Source organism: Xenopus laevis, chromosome 2S, assembly GCF_017654675.1.
Source record: "Xenopus laevis strain J_2021 chromosome 2S, Xenopus_laevis_v10.1, whole genome shotgun sequence".
Classification (NCBI taxonomy): Eukaryota; Metazoa; Chordata; class Amphibia; order Anura; family Pipidae; genus Xenopus; species Xenopus laevis.
This window is the reverse complement of record NC_054374.1, coordinates 128,249,130-128,264,236: the sequence shown is the minus strand read 5'-3', so window position 1 is coordinate 128,264,236 and position 15,107 is coordinate 128,249,130. Positions and strand designations below refer to the sequence as shown.

General features: G+C 39.2%; 1 protein-coding gene across 4 annotated transcripts; it reads right to left on the bottom strand.

Moving 5' to 3' along the window:
* Positions 1 to 603: 603 nt before the first annotated feature.
* prph.S (peripherin S homeolog) lies at positions 604 to 13,771 on the bottom strand. 4 transcript variants are annotated; one of them, XM_018248024.2, is made up of 9 exons: positions 13,144 to 13,771; positions 8,888 to 8,948; positions 8,494 to 8,589; positions 7,209 to 7,373; positions 5,757 to 5,882; positions 4,054 to 4,274; positions 3,286 to 3,335; positions 2,241 to 2,323; positions 604 to 1,407 (listed from the first exon to the last, which is right to left on the bottom strand). In XM_018248024.2, exons 1-9 carry the CDS (start codon positions 13,662 to 13,664, stop codon positions 1,360 to 1,362), a joined length of 1,371 nt encoding a protein of 456 aa, XP_018103513.1. In that variant the 5' UTR covers positions 13,665 to 13,771; the 3' UTR covers positions 604 to 1,359. The 4 variants fall into 4 exon arrangements, with proteins under 4 accessions (XP_018103513.1, XP_018103512.1, XP_018103514.1 ...); XM_018248023.2 differs by having other exon boundaries at positions 604 to 1,410; positions 2,241 to 2,320; XM_018248025.2 differs by having other exon boundaries at positions 2,241 to 2,320.
* Between the last annotated feature and the right edge of the window lie 1,336 nt (positions 13,772 to 15,107).

The following is a 15,107-nucleotide window of genomic DNA, read 5'->3' as shown; positions in this document are numbered from 1 at the left end:
CTCCCATGCATGTCCAGTGCCCATAAATAGGCAGCTGGGCGGCATGCCACCCCTGAATTTCTGCCACCCTAGGCCGGGGCTATTGTGGCTTAGCCACAAATCCAGGCCTGCATGGGTGAGTTTTTTTGTGGGGGGGTTCTAATCTCAAATTTTGATAAATCTGCCCATTAATGCTGGCAATTACTTTTGTTCTGGTGAATGTAAACTACCTTAGCATTATATCAGGTAAATTATTACTTATTTTACTCTATAACAAAAGCTATTTCCTAACCATGGGGATGGAATATTGTTTCAATGCTTGATTATTTCAGAAACTGTATGGAATGTATTCATTGATTATAATTAGAAAGTTTCTTGCTTCCATAAGACAAAGCTCATAACATATTTTATTTTAGTTTTTATGATAGTACCCCTCTACCAAAAATATTTCATGTGTCACTTTGCTATTAAGCCACTGGCAGTGGTAGTGCTCGGCTAACATTATTACCTATGTATGTTATTGTGTATCTGTTGCCCTCTAACATCTTGGTTTGGCATGTTTACACTTGCCAATATGTTTACACTTGCCAACAGCACCATATTCATACAAACACAACAGATAGATTGCTGTAAATTATTTTATTGACTATTAAGCAGACATGGCACATGTACAAGGCATAATGGGGCAGTATCCCAGCCAATACACAGAGGCAGGGAATGTATAGCACCAAAGTTGCTTCACAGCTGTCTCATCTTTGAGCAGATCCTGTCCTGGGCAGTAAGCCCAGTACCGACCATCAATATGGATATCAAGTGTTGAAGAAGGAAAATAGAGGAAAAGGTAAAGTAGACATATACGTTTATACACTGGGGTATCAGAGTTTCCTGTGTACTGGAATTAACTGAATATAAGTGGCACATTCATTTTTTACTAATGTAAGCTCAAATTGTACCAAGGTATCTAACATAAGAAGCTATGAGCCTAACAACAGTGTGTAAGTTGTTTCACAGCTATATGTATAAGAGTTTTCATTATTTATGATAATATAAAGTCCATCAGTTTGTAAGTAGATAGACGATCACTAGCTGTTTGGTGTAATGGAAAGACGTATATCTGCCATGTTTGGGCATAGATCCTCAAAATGTATTAGAATATAAAAACAGTTAACATTAATACAGCTATTTGAGGTACAGGCACACAGAGAAGGTTGATTTACCACCAAATAATTGATAACTTAACCACTGAATGCCATGCCAATGACACTCTGTGGAATAAAGAGAGATGACCCTCACTATCAATCAATTAGAAAAGCAAAGGAGGTTCCATCCGTGGAGACGTTTTAAAAGAGAACTGGGTCTCTCCAAGCACCGTGCGCAAGATCACTTCTCTCCTTCTGAAGACTGCTCTTTCCGAGACTCCGTGACAACCTGCTATATGCAAAAATAAATGCAAATATTTTAGGCAGTGTATAGTGTGTATGGAAACTTTAAATATTGCAATATACACAGATGCATGTGGTACCACTGGCCCAAATATCAAAGCTACAGGACAAGTACACAGACATCAGAATCATAAATAGTCTATTAAAGAGTAATGGGCCTTAAACAAATAGACAAAGAACAAATGAAACATTCCCTTTAAAACAGTGTTTCCTAAGATGTAATGAATAGTACCCTGATTTACACTCAGGGCCCAAGATTTGGTGTAGAATTAATTATGCACCTACTTTTAATGTTTAATTATATTCATTATTAATTATATTTAAATGGGGAGCAAATGGGGAATTATATTTAAATGGGGAGTTACCCGTAGGTTAACTTTAACTAGCATTATGTAGAAATTGATATTCTGAGACAATTTGTAATTGTTATCATTTATGAATTAGAAAGACGAGTAGTAAAAAGTAGCAATTACAGTTAATTTGTAGCCATCCCCTTTAACTTAAACGTTTATCACCTCCATCAGAATCCCTGTTTTAAAATAACAGATATAAACAGACCCATCAATTACCAGACTCCTTTGTGACATGTGTGAAAATGTGTACTTTCCTTTTAAGGTTTTCTTTTCTAACATTCATATGTTGGCATGTTGCAATTGTACCATAACTGAAACATTACAATAGGCACCAGCAAATATGGTGATATTTATAGCATGAGGCAATAAAATAGAAATTGCCTGCAAACAGCCTTCTCTGTATTCCCCAGAGTGATGGAAGTATGGCTACCTTTTAGGGTTTGTTTGTTTGAAGTATTACACTCACCTCTCCATCCTTGGTCTCAATAGTTTTAATGACAACTGTTTTTCTGGTGTGTGTCTCAGCGCTGTGATCAGTTTCAGGAGCTGCTGCAATAAAACAAAGTTAAGTATAAATGAATGTAGGTACAGACAGTAAATCCAGCATAATGTAATGACAAAGAAAACAAAGTGGTAAGGGCTAGTCCACACGGGGAGATAGCGACGCGTTTGCGGTCGCGGCGACAAAGCGCCGCGACAGTCGCCGCGACCGGCGCAGGCGACAGTTTTGTATGGGCGCCTATGTAAAAACGCCTGTGCTAACCACACGAGGCGATGCGCTTTTCAACAGTCGCCTGAAAAAGCCTGGCGAGGCATTTTCAGGCGACTGTTGAAAAGCGCATCGCCTCGTGTGGTTAGCACAGGCGTTTTTACATAGGCGCCCATACAAAACTGTCGCCTGCGCCGGTCACGGCGACTGTCGCGGCGCTTTGTCGCCGCGACCGCAAACGCGTCGCTATCTCCCCGTGTGGAATAGCCCTAAAGAGTGAAGTAGTGGCATATCAACAGGCTACCAACAATCAGTAGATTAATCAAGTACAAGGTAAACAATGTGAACTATTTACTTAAAATTAACTCTATGTGAGATGGCCTTCCTATAATTTGGAGCTTTCTGGATAATAGGTTTCTGATTAAAGGTTCCAATACCTGTACTTCAAACGGTATGCTTTGGCTAATTTATAACACTGCCAATGTATGAACTGAATTCTTTGGTTGTGGGCCCTTTTGGTGGCAGTTTCTAATCACAGTTGTGCATTTCCATTGGTCTGTAGTCTGATTAGGTAAAATACTGGCACTATTAATGCGTTCCTTTTATTTAGAAACTGCTGGTGAAAATGTATAATATTAAAGGATTATATTAATATGAAAGGAATTATATTAAGGAAACATTGCAGTAGAACAAGAGAACTGAATTCCAAATCCCAGTAACACTACAGTGATGATTGCATTTTAAGCTTGATTTACAATCTTTTCTTGTTTTATTTCTAATACTGATAGCCAGAGGCACTCACCTGGACTTTTAATACTGAGAGATGTCAGAGAGTGGATTGGGACAGTAATCCTGAAAAAAAACAAATATTACTGGTTGCTTATATGAAACTAGTGCTTAACCAATATGCAGCCATTCTTTCCCTCTAGGTACTGTCATCTTTAACATAGGGGGATCAAAATTGTCCAAAGAAACCAACAGCTGTAACCTTCAGCAACTTCTTGCAAATTCCAGAAGGAATATTGTGAATTAAATATAGATACAGCATCAGTGCTACAAATAATTAATATTGATATTAAGGCTGATTGCATACACATAAGTAGGGGACATGGTAGGGCCCTTTCTTACATACGCTCATAGAATCTTGCAGACAAGGTGAACCCTCAATCACAACACAGGGGTGTAAATTGGAGGGCCCTGTTCCCATGACAAATAAACATTTCCAGACTCTTCTGCATAAAAATGCAAGTGACCCTGGACAGGAGCAAAATCACAATTGTGGGTGACTACCAAGGGGAGACCCCCCCTCCACAAGTTACACTACTGGTTGAACATGTTTGTGGCTGCAGACAAGCTGCATTGAGATGAGGATTGATGAGCAATAAATATATACTAGTCATATGTATTTCCAAACAATATTGCCCTGGTGGCTTTGTTTCTGTGTAACCAGATGTCACCTGAGAAACTTGCTACTGTATTTTACACAATACCCCCATTACTTTGCTTGCCACATTCTTATATAGCTACTCACTAAATTATTTTTGGTCATCACTGGTCACTCCAACCTCACCTGCTCTCCTCTCCTTCTAGGAGCTTTCTGTAAGTTGCAATCTCAATATCTAAAGCCATCTTGACATTGAGCAGGTCTTGGTACTCTCTCAGGTGACGTGCCATCTCCTCCTTCATATGCTGCACCTCCTGCTCCAGTCGTCCAATTGTGTCATGATAATTAGCTGCATCCATCCCAAACTGCTCCTCCATATCTTTCATCTGACGCAGCAGTGCTTCATTCTGTGTATAGAGATAAAAGGATGTAAATGTGGCTGTTCCATTAATTATGCCATCCGTATGGCTTTCCATTCTTTACTGACTGGGGATACTGGAAGTTGCGGAAGAATGTAGTAAAAATTACTGCCCTATTTAACAACCTATTTCCCCATATGGTACACACACAGTATAATCACACCCATACCTATATCTTTTAAAATAATTTCAGATAAACCAGCTAATAGCTGTCAGATTTGAGTAATGATTCACAGCATACCGACCACAGAGACTTCATGTGGACAAAGTAAAATAGGACTTGGTGCTCATTTATTTTCATGTCTGCCTGTATATGAATTAGACATAAACATAATTGTTATGGGAACGAATGGCATATAGTTGATAGGTTAATGTAATTAAGACCAACATATGTTAGACCATACGTCAGAGCTCCTTATTCCAGCATGACAGGCTTCTACTCTAAATACTTTGTTGGTGCAAGGGCTACTTTGAAGGAAGCAAAGCTCCTATATTGTGTGTCAAGGGGGAAAAAATACTTAGTTTGCAATTTTTTAAAGGGGACCTGTCACCCTAAGAAATAATGCTGAACACTTTTTTTACTTACGCTATATTTATTATTTAAATTGTGTTTCTTTCAGTCTTGAAATTACACAGTCATATATAACAGGTATGGATGTTTTAATAACATTGTCTGGATTTGTCTCTTAAAAGAATTAAACAGGAGTTAGCTCCATGTCTGTTAATCAGCTGGCTTGCAACTTTTTTTAAGAGTCAGAACCAGAAGTGCAGCAAACGTAAACAGTTATACTGGTTTTAATAGTATTTACATTTCCAAATGACTTAATATATCATTTGTATTCAATGTATATTGGAAAATACTACATATCTTTCACTATGCAGAAGCAGTTTTGAAGTAGAAGACCCCTTGCAAAATGTTACTTTTAGTATGTTCTGGACAGTGGTCTTCTAAGACAACCTTCAATTGGTCTTCTTTTAATTTTGTGTTTGTTTTAAATTATTGACATGTTTATATTGTGCATTTGTCGTGCCAGGACTTTTAACTACCATCTGGTTGATAGGGTTAAATTACCTTATGAACCAAGCAGTATTATCGAAATTAGACTTGAAGAGGAAAAGTAGAGGGGAGACTGAGCAAAACATGCTATTCACATTTTTAATCAAGTTTGCAGGCAGGCTATTTTCCCCAAACTGCCTATGTCTAATAATAGGGGATAAAACATAAAAATAGAGGAAGGCCTGTATTTTTTTTACAGAAAAGGTGGCAACACTATCTGTATTTAGCTGCAATTTGAGAAGTTGGATAGAAGAACATTTTTTTAATATTTTACCTCTTGGCCCATAAAATGTACCCTCCCTGTCTTGCTCAGAACCTGGTCAGTTCTATATGGCTAATCATGGTCATAAAAATATTAGCTTCCAAAATCTTTATACAGATAATCCATCAAACCAGTCACTGGAAATACTCACTGTTCCCTTCAGACCATCAATCTCACATTTCAGGCTTTGGATTTGGCGTCGAGATTCATTCATGTCATGCTTGGCTTGGCGTAGAGCTTCACTGTTGCGATTTGCAGCATCTGAGAGATCGGCAAACTGTCCCATGAAGAAGAAGGCATATGAAGAGAATTTGAAGTTAAACGCTTTGTGTGTGTATCACTTTATGTTTGAAATAATGCTACATGGATTGCTGGCTTTAGATTGCCTTTGCCTCGACACTGTCAGCAGTAAAAGAGCTGACTAGACATGCCTAGATATTGTCAGGCAATTTGGTTGATTTTAACCATGCTACCCAACTAGACTTGTATTACACCTTGTGTGTAGGGGGGGAGCCATTCTGCAGTTGTATTGGATAACAGACAATCTTGCCTTTCCAAAATAATAATATCATTGGTGGGTGAATGGGGCATGGACAATTAGGAAGAGAGAAGAACTATATCTCCTCCTTACTTTTTATTTTATTTGGAATGAAGGCTCAAAACAATGGAACAATACTATTTGGCTCTGCCTGTGGATGGACAAATTACACAATACCAGTGGGCTAGATTACCCAACGATCACACTGTGTCTGGCCACTAAGACATATAAGATAAATGACATGCATTATGTATGGTACTGCTGTCTTTATTGGTACTATATAACAGCTAGCATGATTTACACTTGCCGTTATGTTATTTGAGCCCTTTGAGTTTATTTGTACTAGATTATATCCATAAAGCTAACTGTTTATGTTCATTATGTCCGATCTAATAATCCTTCTTAATTGGCCTTCATTTATTTAAGACTAACCATCCATGGAAAATTCACTTGGGCTTCAGTCATCAAATGGAAATTAGCAGCTGTTAATCATTAATCATGTTTATGAATAGGCTCTTTCAATTTTTTTCAACTTTTATATGGAGAGATTAATCTTTGCAGTTTAGTAACAGAGCAGTTAATGGGATGGATGGATATTTCAGCACAATTCGTATGGCTCATACAGTGGCTACCCCGAAATAACCCCAGCTAGTAAGCATCATGGTATTGTGATGTTATTCATCTGTTTAACCAGCATTGACAGTAGAGGGCCTAGTTGTACATGCTAAGGCAAGACAATTTCAGAATAACAGTTTGTCTCTGCAGGTTTTGCTGAGAAAAGTTAGAGAGAATTATCTTGGGAGAAAAGTGAGCAATCTGGTTATGGGACTGATTATGGAAAAGGCAGGTGATTATCACTTCAAAACTCTGATGTTTTGATGCAATTTAAAGCACTGCAAGATAATTCTATGTAATAAGAGTATAGGGCAATGTGGGATTAAATAAAGGTGTAGCTATAGGCCATAAATCTATACAGCGAATTTATGATTGTTTTCAAAGCTTGTTCCTTGCATTAGTTATGGCTCTAACAATAATAATATTAATAAAATGCCTTGGTCACTGTACCTTGGACTTGTACCACTCCTCCGACTCTTGTACATTTTTAGCAGCAATAGTCTCATACTGACTTCGAATGTCCCTCAGGGCAGAGGTCAGGTCAGGTTGCTTTGCAGCTTGAATTTCCAAGTGTACTGGTTGTGCCTGAACGGTCACTTGTACATCACGGAGTTCCTGCAGATGAGAATGGCATAAAATCATTTGCAGATTAATAAGAATCTAACACCTTGCAACAAACCTTGAACACGAGGCAATCTGATACACAAATATACATAATGTACATACACATTCCCCTTTTTTACAACTCAAGAACTATATTGTGTTGTAAACTTATATTGATATGCTAGGCCTGACCCCGGGACCCGCAAAAACCAGAAGTGGTGTCACCGGTGGGCGGAAGTGACGTCACTCTGGATATTAACCAGGTCAAGGGGGAAATCCATATATTTAACAACAGGAGGTGGGGGGGGGATGTAGCCTGTAGTTGGCTGAGAACCAAAGCAGAGTACTTGCAGACAGTCTGCATTTTCAGGATACAATGTTTTTTCTGCCAAAACCCAACAACCTTGCAGGTATTCTGCCGGTACCCGACCCGATGCAGGACTCTAGCATGTGTAGCTTTCTTGTAATATAAAACAGCTATGAGAACTGTCCAGCTATTTTATGGTTTAGCCAGTATCAGGGAGAAGTCATTTATTTGTTGGCCAGAATGACATAATCCACTGTTAGGAATGATTCTATTATTTATCATAGAAATAAAGAGTAATTTTTCCATCCAAACTAAAATCCAAGTCCCCAAGCTTATGTGTGAAGTATATTGTAATAGGAAGAATAAAATTACTGGATCATCCCATATTCTTTAATCAGTTTCATCAGATTCCTATACACAAATGGTCTAGAGTTTGATTTAGACCATGGCGTATGTGCAAGAAATATATGGATTGAAATCTGTAGTCCTAGTAAATTAACTGTTTTTCCCTCAATATATAATTAATAACCAGCCACAGAAATAAGACTTGCTATGAAAGAACCAAGAGTCTCTGATGGTATCATTCAAATATGTTTCAGAAAACTAAATCCAGTTTTCGGGCTTAGGATCACAGCAGTTTTACCGATCTCTATGGTGTTGCCCAGTGAATTTCCTGCAAATGATTGGTGGTAAGATAATGACAAATAGTATACAAAACAAGACCTGTGAGGTTTCATGGAACATTTAGGGAGAGAGAAATTATTTAGAAATTACCCTAAAATTACATATGGGTGGCACAAAATCTTTTGAAAGTTAATGCCTTACCTCCTCATGAAGCTTCTTCAGAAATTCAATTTCATCCATCAAAGACTCAATCTTCCTCTCCAGTTCCAGACGAGAGAGTGTGGCATCATCGACATCCTAGGCAGAGATTAGAGTGGATTATAGGCAATACAAAGAAGAGTAAAGCCAATCTTACATACAAAGCTTTGTCAAATAAAGTCTTATTTTTCTGTGTCTGCATATAGTCTTATTCCTACAGCCTCAAAAGGTATCACTCGCTGTAATGAACAGTCCCTTAAAACCTAGAGTAGCTATCATTGGTCCTTGTATGCCTGTCTTAATCCAGATACTGAAACACTAGTGACACACAATTGCAGTAAATGGTAACATAACAGGATCAGACAGAGATGTTTCTTACTCTTTTTTTTGTACTCACTTTTCTAAACAGAACTAGATTATTCTCTGCATCTTCCCGTTTGTGAACCTCTTCATCCAGCCTGGCCGAAATAAAAGAAACACAAATCACTAAAAGCCATGGATACAGTGTAAGAAAATGCCATAAGGTGTCCCAGTTTAAGAATTACCACTTTGGAGCTCTCTGAACCTACTTTTCATGTAATTTATATAAAGTCATTAGCCTTCCCTCTCCCCTAACTTCAGCCTACACTTCATACTAAACTTTAGCTGACAGATGTACATTTGCAATATATTTTGCACAATTTTGGCATAATAATAATACAACTGCAAGTGTAGTTTTGCTAAAATGCTCATATTTCATATTTGCTCATATTAATCACACTCCACTCCAGTTAACCACATCAGCCAGTTTCCTCTTTAGCCATTTCAGCCATTTACCCCCCTTTAACCATCTCCACCATTTATTTCAGTACAGCCTCTGTTAATATCTAGAAAATAATGTAAATTGCAAAGGTGTTTAGAAAAGCACTCTAACCAATTTCACATTCATTTGTGCTTGTTTTGAGGCTTTGCATCAGTTTTAAGATATTTTACATTTTAAATAAAAGAAGCAAAAAGGAAAGTAATTTAATTAAGTTATTTATTGACAATGGTCTGGCCTCCTCCGGACTTGATCACAAGCTGAAGGACTACTTCACAATCACATTCTACCTTTTAGTCACCCCTGTTTTAAGATGGCCATAAACATAAAGATTAGCTTATTAAGCAAGTTTGGCAAATGAGTGATACTTTGCCTGATTCAGTCACACAGAAGTGGGGCAAATTGAGGTGATCTGATTGGCCCCCAGTTCAACATTGGGATCATAATTGGAACCTATGGTGACCTGGTTGCAAAGGACTATATCAGTTGCCCAATGCAGTCTTCACATGGCAGGACTTGAACCCTAAAATGTATCTAGCCAATACTTGCTAGTTGTAAAGAAATACTCCCTCTCTAGCTGCTCTCCTACCTGCAGGCAAGGAGCAGGGGATGCTGGTAAGTGGGGACCGTCAATGAGGGGGTTGGTGGGGACAACATGGAATTGTTGTGTGCCAGGCCCCTCCAAAGATTTTATTTTGCAAGGAGGTGCTGGTGCTGACTAGTTACAACACTGGATCACATTGTCAGTTGCATTGTAAATTGTTGTCTGAAGCTAGAATCAGACAGTTAAGATGGACGTACACTGCCCAAACATGTATGGTATCTGATTAAGCCCACAAGCCCAACAAACAGATACTGCATGGCTGTCTTTCTATTGTTCTGTTCATTCGGTCAGACAGCTCTTGGCCCCAGAGCATGATTGTGTTTCTTGTTGAAGAACTTTTTTTACATTATCTACCAATATAAAGAACCCTGATTTGGATGGCTACATCAACCAACAAATTGACACTCCATGAACACTCCCTGTCAGGATTGCCACCTTTCATGGGAAAAAATCTTTTAATACCTCTTCCCTGTTAATAACATTGGCATCAAATCTAACATCACTGGCTTGGCCAGTAAGAGTTGCTGCCAGAGCATTTATTTCTTGTAAGTGCTCCTGTAGCTCACCAAACTGATGTTATTCAGTAATAATCTGCAACATTGAAAGTATAAAATAAAGACTGTTTAAAGATACATAAACCAACACTCATATCATCTTGGGCAGATAGTGCAAGATCTGTAGCAGATGTTTTACCATTCACCCTTCCCCCATGGACACACCTAGTCTTGCGTACCAATACAATAAATGTCTATATTCACACACCCAGTCTTCTGTTTTTCCACATGGAACTATATTTTACTATAAATGTCAATAACATAATTTAAAGGCCTTTAAAAAAGTAAACTCTTGTGGAGGCATAATATCACAGTGAGAGTCAACAAGTATGTTGCACTTCAAAATGATGGCACAGGGTTGTGCCACTTGTTACTGGAGTTTATGAAAACCACCTGCCACTAATATTAGTCTGAAAATGTTCAGATCTGCATTTGGGGCCAAAGTTAAAGCTAATGACAAGCAGTTTGGGTGGGGTGGGTGTTTCTCAGATGGCAGCAGCCTAAAGGATCAAGGTACAATTCAGTTATGGATTTTGAAAAAAGTTCTCCCTTAACTCACACCTAAGTGTGGTGTTTCACTTCCTAGTAACACAGGTTGGATTAGCATTCCTGGAATCTCAGATCCACTCCCATGTAAAGGTGCCCAAACATGGGCAGATTTAATAATTTGGCCCCTTGAGATTGACCCGCTAGTTTATATGCCCATCTATGGGGCCCTTCTTCGGGCCTACCCGATCAATATATGGGAGGAAATTGTCCAGATATCAATCGGGCAGGTTGCAAAATCCCATTGGGTTGAGGACCACATCAGCGCATTGATGCAGTCCTCACCCCAATGGCCTGTATCCATTGTTGGGGAGTGGGTAGGAGAGTGGCCAGCTGTGCAATGAAATATGTAAGATAAGAGCATTGGAAGAAGGACTTTCTGTTGTATTACTTAGTTGTTTAGTATCTTGGATTAACCAGTGATTAGCAAAGGATCCATATAAAATAATACACTGGTGTTACCACATTGTCACAGAGGAAACTGTCTTTCTCTACATTTGTTAGATTAAAAAAAGACCTTTGCAGAATTACAAAGTGCTGATCCTGCTCCTGGCATTGAAGCTCTAGAAACTAATTAACAAACATTTTCACTTTAAGAAGCACTTGAGACTCAGCCAGTCACAGGACCCGCTTCTTTGTTTTGCTCTTCTATTGTGTATATTGTGACCCTTTGACACGGCAAAGGACAATATTCATGTGAAAGCCTGGGAAAGCACAAATGAGCACCACGTTTGCCTTGGTCCCGTAACCCTTGCCAACAAATCTGCTGTTAGCACTAACCAGTCTAGTCTGATTGGAATAATGTAATAAATCTGCTGAATTAAGGATATTTGCTCATTATCACATGAACCAAGATTGTAATGGAACAATTATGCACACTTTTCCTTAATCTATGAATTCTTTGATAATCCCACCAGATCCTAGTTATTATTTGTGTACAGTGGATGGAGAATCTTTATTCTCTTGCAGATATGTTTATGTATTTTCTTATAGACAAATTAACTTGTAGCCCGTTTTATTCCTTTGGGTTTGGGGTGTGCAACCTGTGGCACTTTCTATTGCTGAACTACAACCTGTGGAATTACTCAGAAAAGCTAAGGATAGCTGTTATTGATTCCATCCCTGTATGTCACATCCTACATTATAAGTATTTCCCTACAACAAGGAGTTACATGGCATTTTGTAACAGTTTTTTCTTTGGCAGTAATCTTTTGTATTATGAAAAATTGCCTGCTAAAAGCTTCAGTGCATTCCCTTTATCATCATTGTTTTAAGATCATCAGTAGAAGTAGCTAAGTAAGCCACTAAGGGTGGTGGCAGACAGGGAGATCAGTCACCCAGCGATAAATCTTCGCTTCTGCGGCGACTAATCTCCCCGAAATGCCTTCCCACCGGCAAGAATATGAGTCACCGGTGGGATGGCATACAAAACACTTTTCGGATTTCTGAAGTTGCCTCAAGAGGAAATTTCGGGCAACTTCGGAAATCTGAAGTGATTCGTATGCCAGGAAGGCATTTCGGGGAGATTCGTCGCCACAGAATCAAAGATTTGTCGCTGGGCAACTAATCTCCCAGTCTGCCACCACCTTAAAGATACGGCTCATAATATTTAGTGTAATGGCCACACCCTGCCTATATGTGGACTGCCAGCTCCTGGACTAATGGTTCTACATGGCACATAACAGACACCCAACCATGTACTGTATTGGGACCGTTATGTTTCCAAAATGGGCGTTGGTCCCTATAAAAGCTACAGTGAGGGAGAAATTTTGGCCAGAAGACACTTTTCCCAGAAACTGCCACCAAGCAGGGAGGTGTCAGTCTATAAAATTACAACCAGGGGTATATAGGAGTACTATATGGACTTTATCTTAACTAAAAACACCTGGATTTGAAAATGTATGTACAGAATAAATTACCAATAAAACGTGGGGCCAGGGAATATGCATTGATCACGCTCTTCTCTTTTGTATGCCTATATGACCACCCTATTAAACAATTAGACACACTTTAATAAAGAAGTTTTTAATAGTTTGTGGATAAATATTTCAGACTTTATAGAAGTTCTTCACGTTTGGATACTTACAACCCCCTCCAAAATACCTACATTCCTCAACTTGCCTCTAAACACACATACCCTGGCCTCTTACCTTTGCTTCAGAAAAGTGAGGTCTTCAGCAAAGTTGTCCTTCTCCACCTGGATGCGGTCCCTGTCCTTGCCCAGTAGTTCCAACTGCCTGCGCAGTTCCCTCAGCTCCTGCTGGCACAGGTCTGAAGCCCGGGTGGGCTCTTTGGACTTTGCTTGGTTGATTTCAGTCACCAGCACTGCGTTCTGTTGCTCCAGATAGCGGACTTTCTCTATGAAGCTAGCAAATCGATCATTGAGTTCCTGTAGTTCGGCTTTCTCATTACTGCGGGTGGTCAGGAATTCTTGGTTAACAGCCTCAGCCGCAGAGAAGTCCACTCGGTCCAATGAGACTCGGACAGGGGTACTGGACCTTACCCTAAAGGCTGAGGAGGATGAGCGGCTGGAGGGACCAGGAGAAGGACTTCCAAAGTGCCTGGAGGTGGATAGCCGGGAGGATGAGGAGTAAGAAACAGGAGACAGGAGAGGACCCCCAAAAGTGCGGCGGTAGGATGTGGAGGTGCTTCTTAAACCAGAATGACTCATGATGAGCAAGTAATTCCAAGGTGCTACAGCTGGACGTTAGAGATACTTGATTCTCTGAGTGATGCTGAGAAGGAAGTCTGAGAGTGTGGCAGGCTGCTTTATAAGCATGCAGCATCTCATTGTGCAGACACAGCCCCTCCCTGTGGAACCACTATCATGCATAACCCTGAGCAGATGGAGGAGGGGGACCTGCATCCACCACACCCACCCATTAGATGCTGAGCTCACTCTGTGCATCATCCTCCAGCACTCGGATTTCTTTCATCCTTATGTACAATGGCTTATGCTATGGAGTGAATGCAACACAGCTGAGAAAGTCACTATCAATAAATGTATATGGTATAGGATTCAGATGTTTCTTTCATGATAGGCAATATTACTAATCTATTTTAGAGCCCACATAACACCAGAGTAGTAATCTCTATCTCAAACATTTACTGAAATTGCACACGGCAGCTCCCCATTCTTCTAGACCTCCAGTGTTTGCAGGGTCAGCTCCCAATATTGTTATTTTCCTAGACCCCTGCTGAGATGATCACTTACAAAAATGCAGTGCCTTATAGACAAAAAGTGAAAGCTGATGCTAATGGAAGTGCCAAAAGAGAAAGGATAAAGCAGATCTGTATGTAAAGATGTGAATATATTGAAACATGGAAACACATATGTATTATGTGGCCAAAATATTAGCAGAATTGACAATTTAAGTGTAGTAGCAAGCAGTTCCCAACTGATGCCAGCTATCTTCATGTGCCACAGTGGTACCTGATTTCTGGGTGGAAAGGAGGAACCTGCCACAGCTACACAGGGACCATGGGGGAAATTCACTAAAGGGCAAATTTTCAAATCGGAAGGCTTAGCCACACTTCGCGCCACTTCATCAGATGTTAATTCGCAGCTCATACGCTAATTCATCATAATGCGTTACATCTCAGCAGCCGAACGATGGCAAAATTTCACTAGTGTAAATTCTTCAGCACAAGCATTCATTTCATAGAGTACTTTCACTAACGTTTATTTCTGCTAGCAAAACTTCATTAGTACACTTACACTTAAGTCAGTTTGAATAGCGCAGGTATATATAGGTAATATATATATATATATATATATATATATATATATATATATATATATATATATATATATATATATATCTTTGTTAGAAATGTTGGTGCAAATGCTTGAAGTGGCCATTAATTATTAAAAATTTCCAAGGAAGCAAAAGAAAGGCAAAAGGGATCCTAGACATGAGGCCATCCTAAAACAAATGTGGCATTCCCCTCAAACGGTCGATAAAATATTAAAGGGCATTTAAAGGCAAAAAAATAAAATCCCATTTTTACTTTCTTTAATGAAAAAGAAACCTATCTCCAATATACTTTAATTAAAACATGTGTACTGTTTTTATAAGAAACTTAACTGTATGTAGTGAAATTCTCCCTTCAT

What these genes read in the sequence shown, in the direction of transcription:
- prph.S (NM_001086386.1), bottom strand. Translation starts at nt 13,664, where the DNA reads ATGAGTCATTCTGGTTTAAGAAGCACCTCCACATCCTACCGCCGCACT. An exon ending in TTGATGGTCTGAAGGGAACA is followed by an intron (nt 4,275 to 5,756) that starts GTGAGTATTTCC and finishes CTCTATACACAG; the next exon opens with AATGAAGCACTGCTGCGTCA. An exon ending in CTAGAAGGAGAGGAGAGCAG is followed by an intron (nt 3,336 to 4,053) that starts GTGAGGTTGGAG and finishes GTTTTTTTTCAG; the next exon opens with GATTACTGTCCCAATCCACT.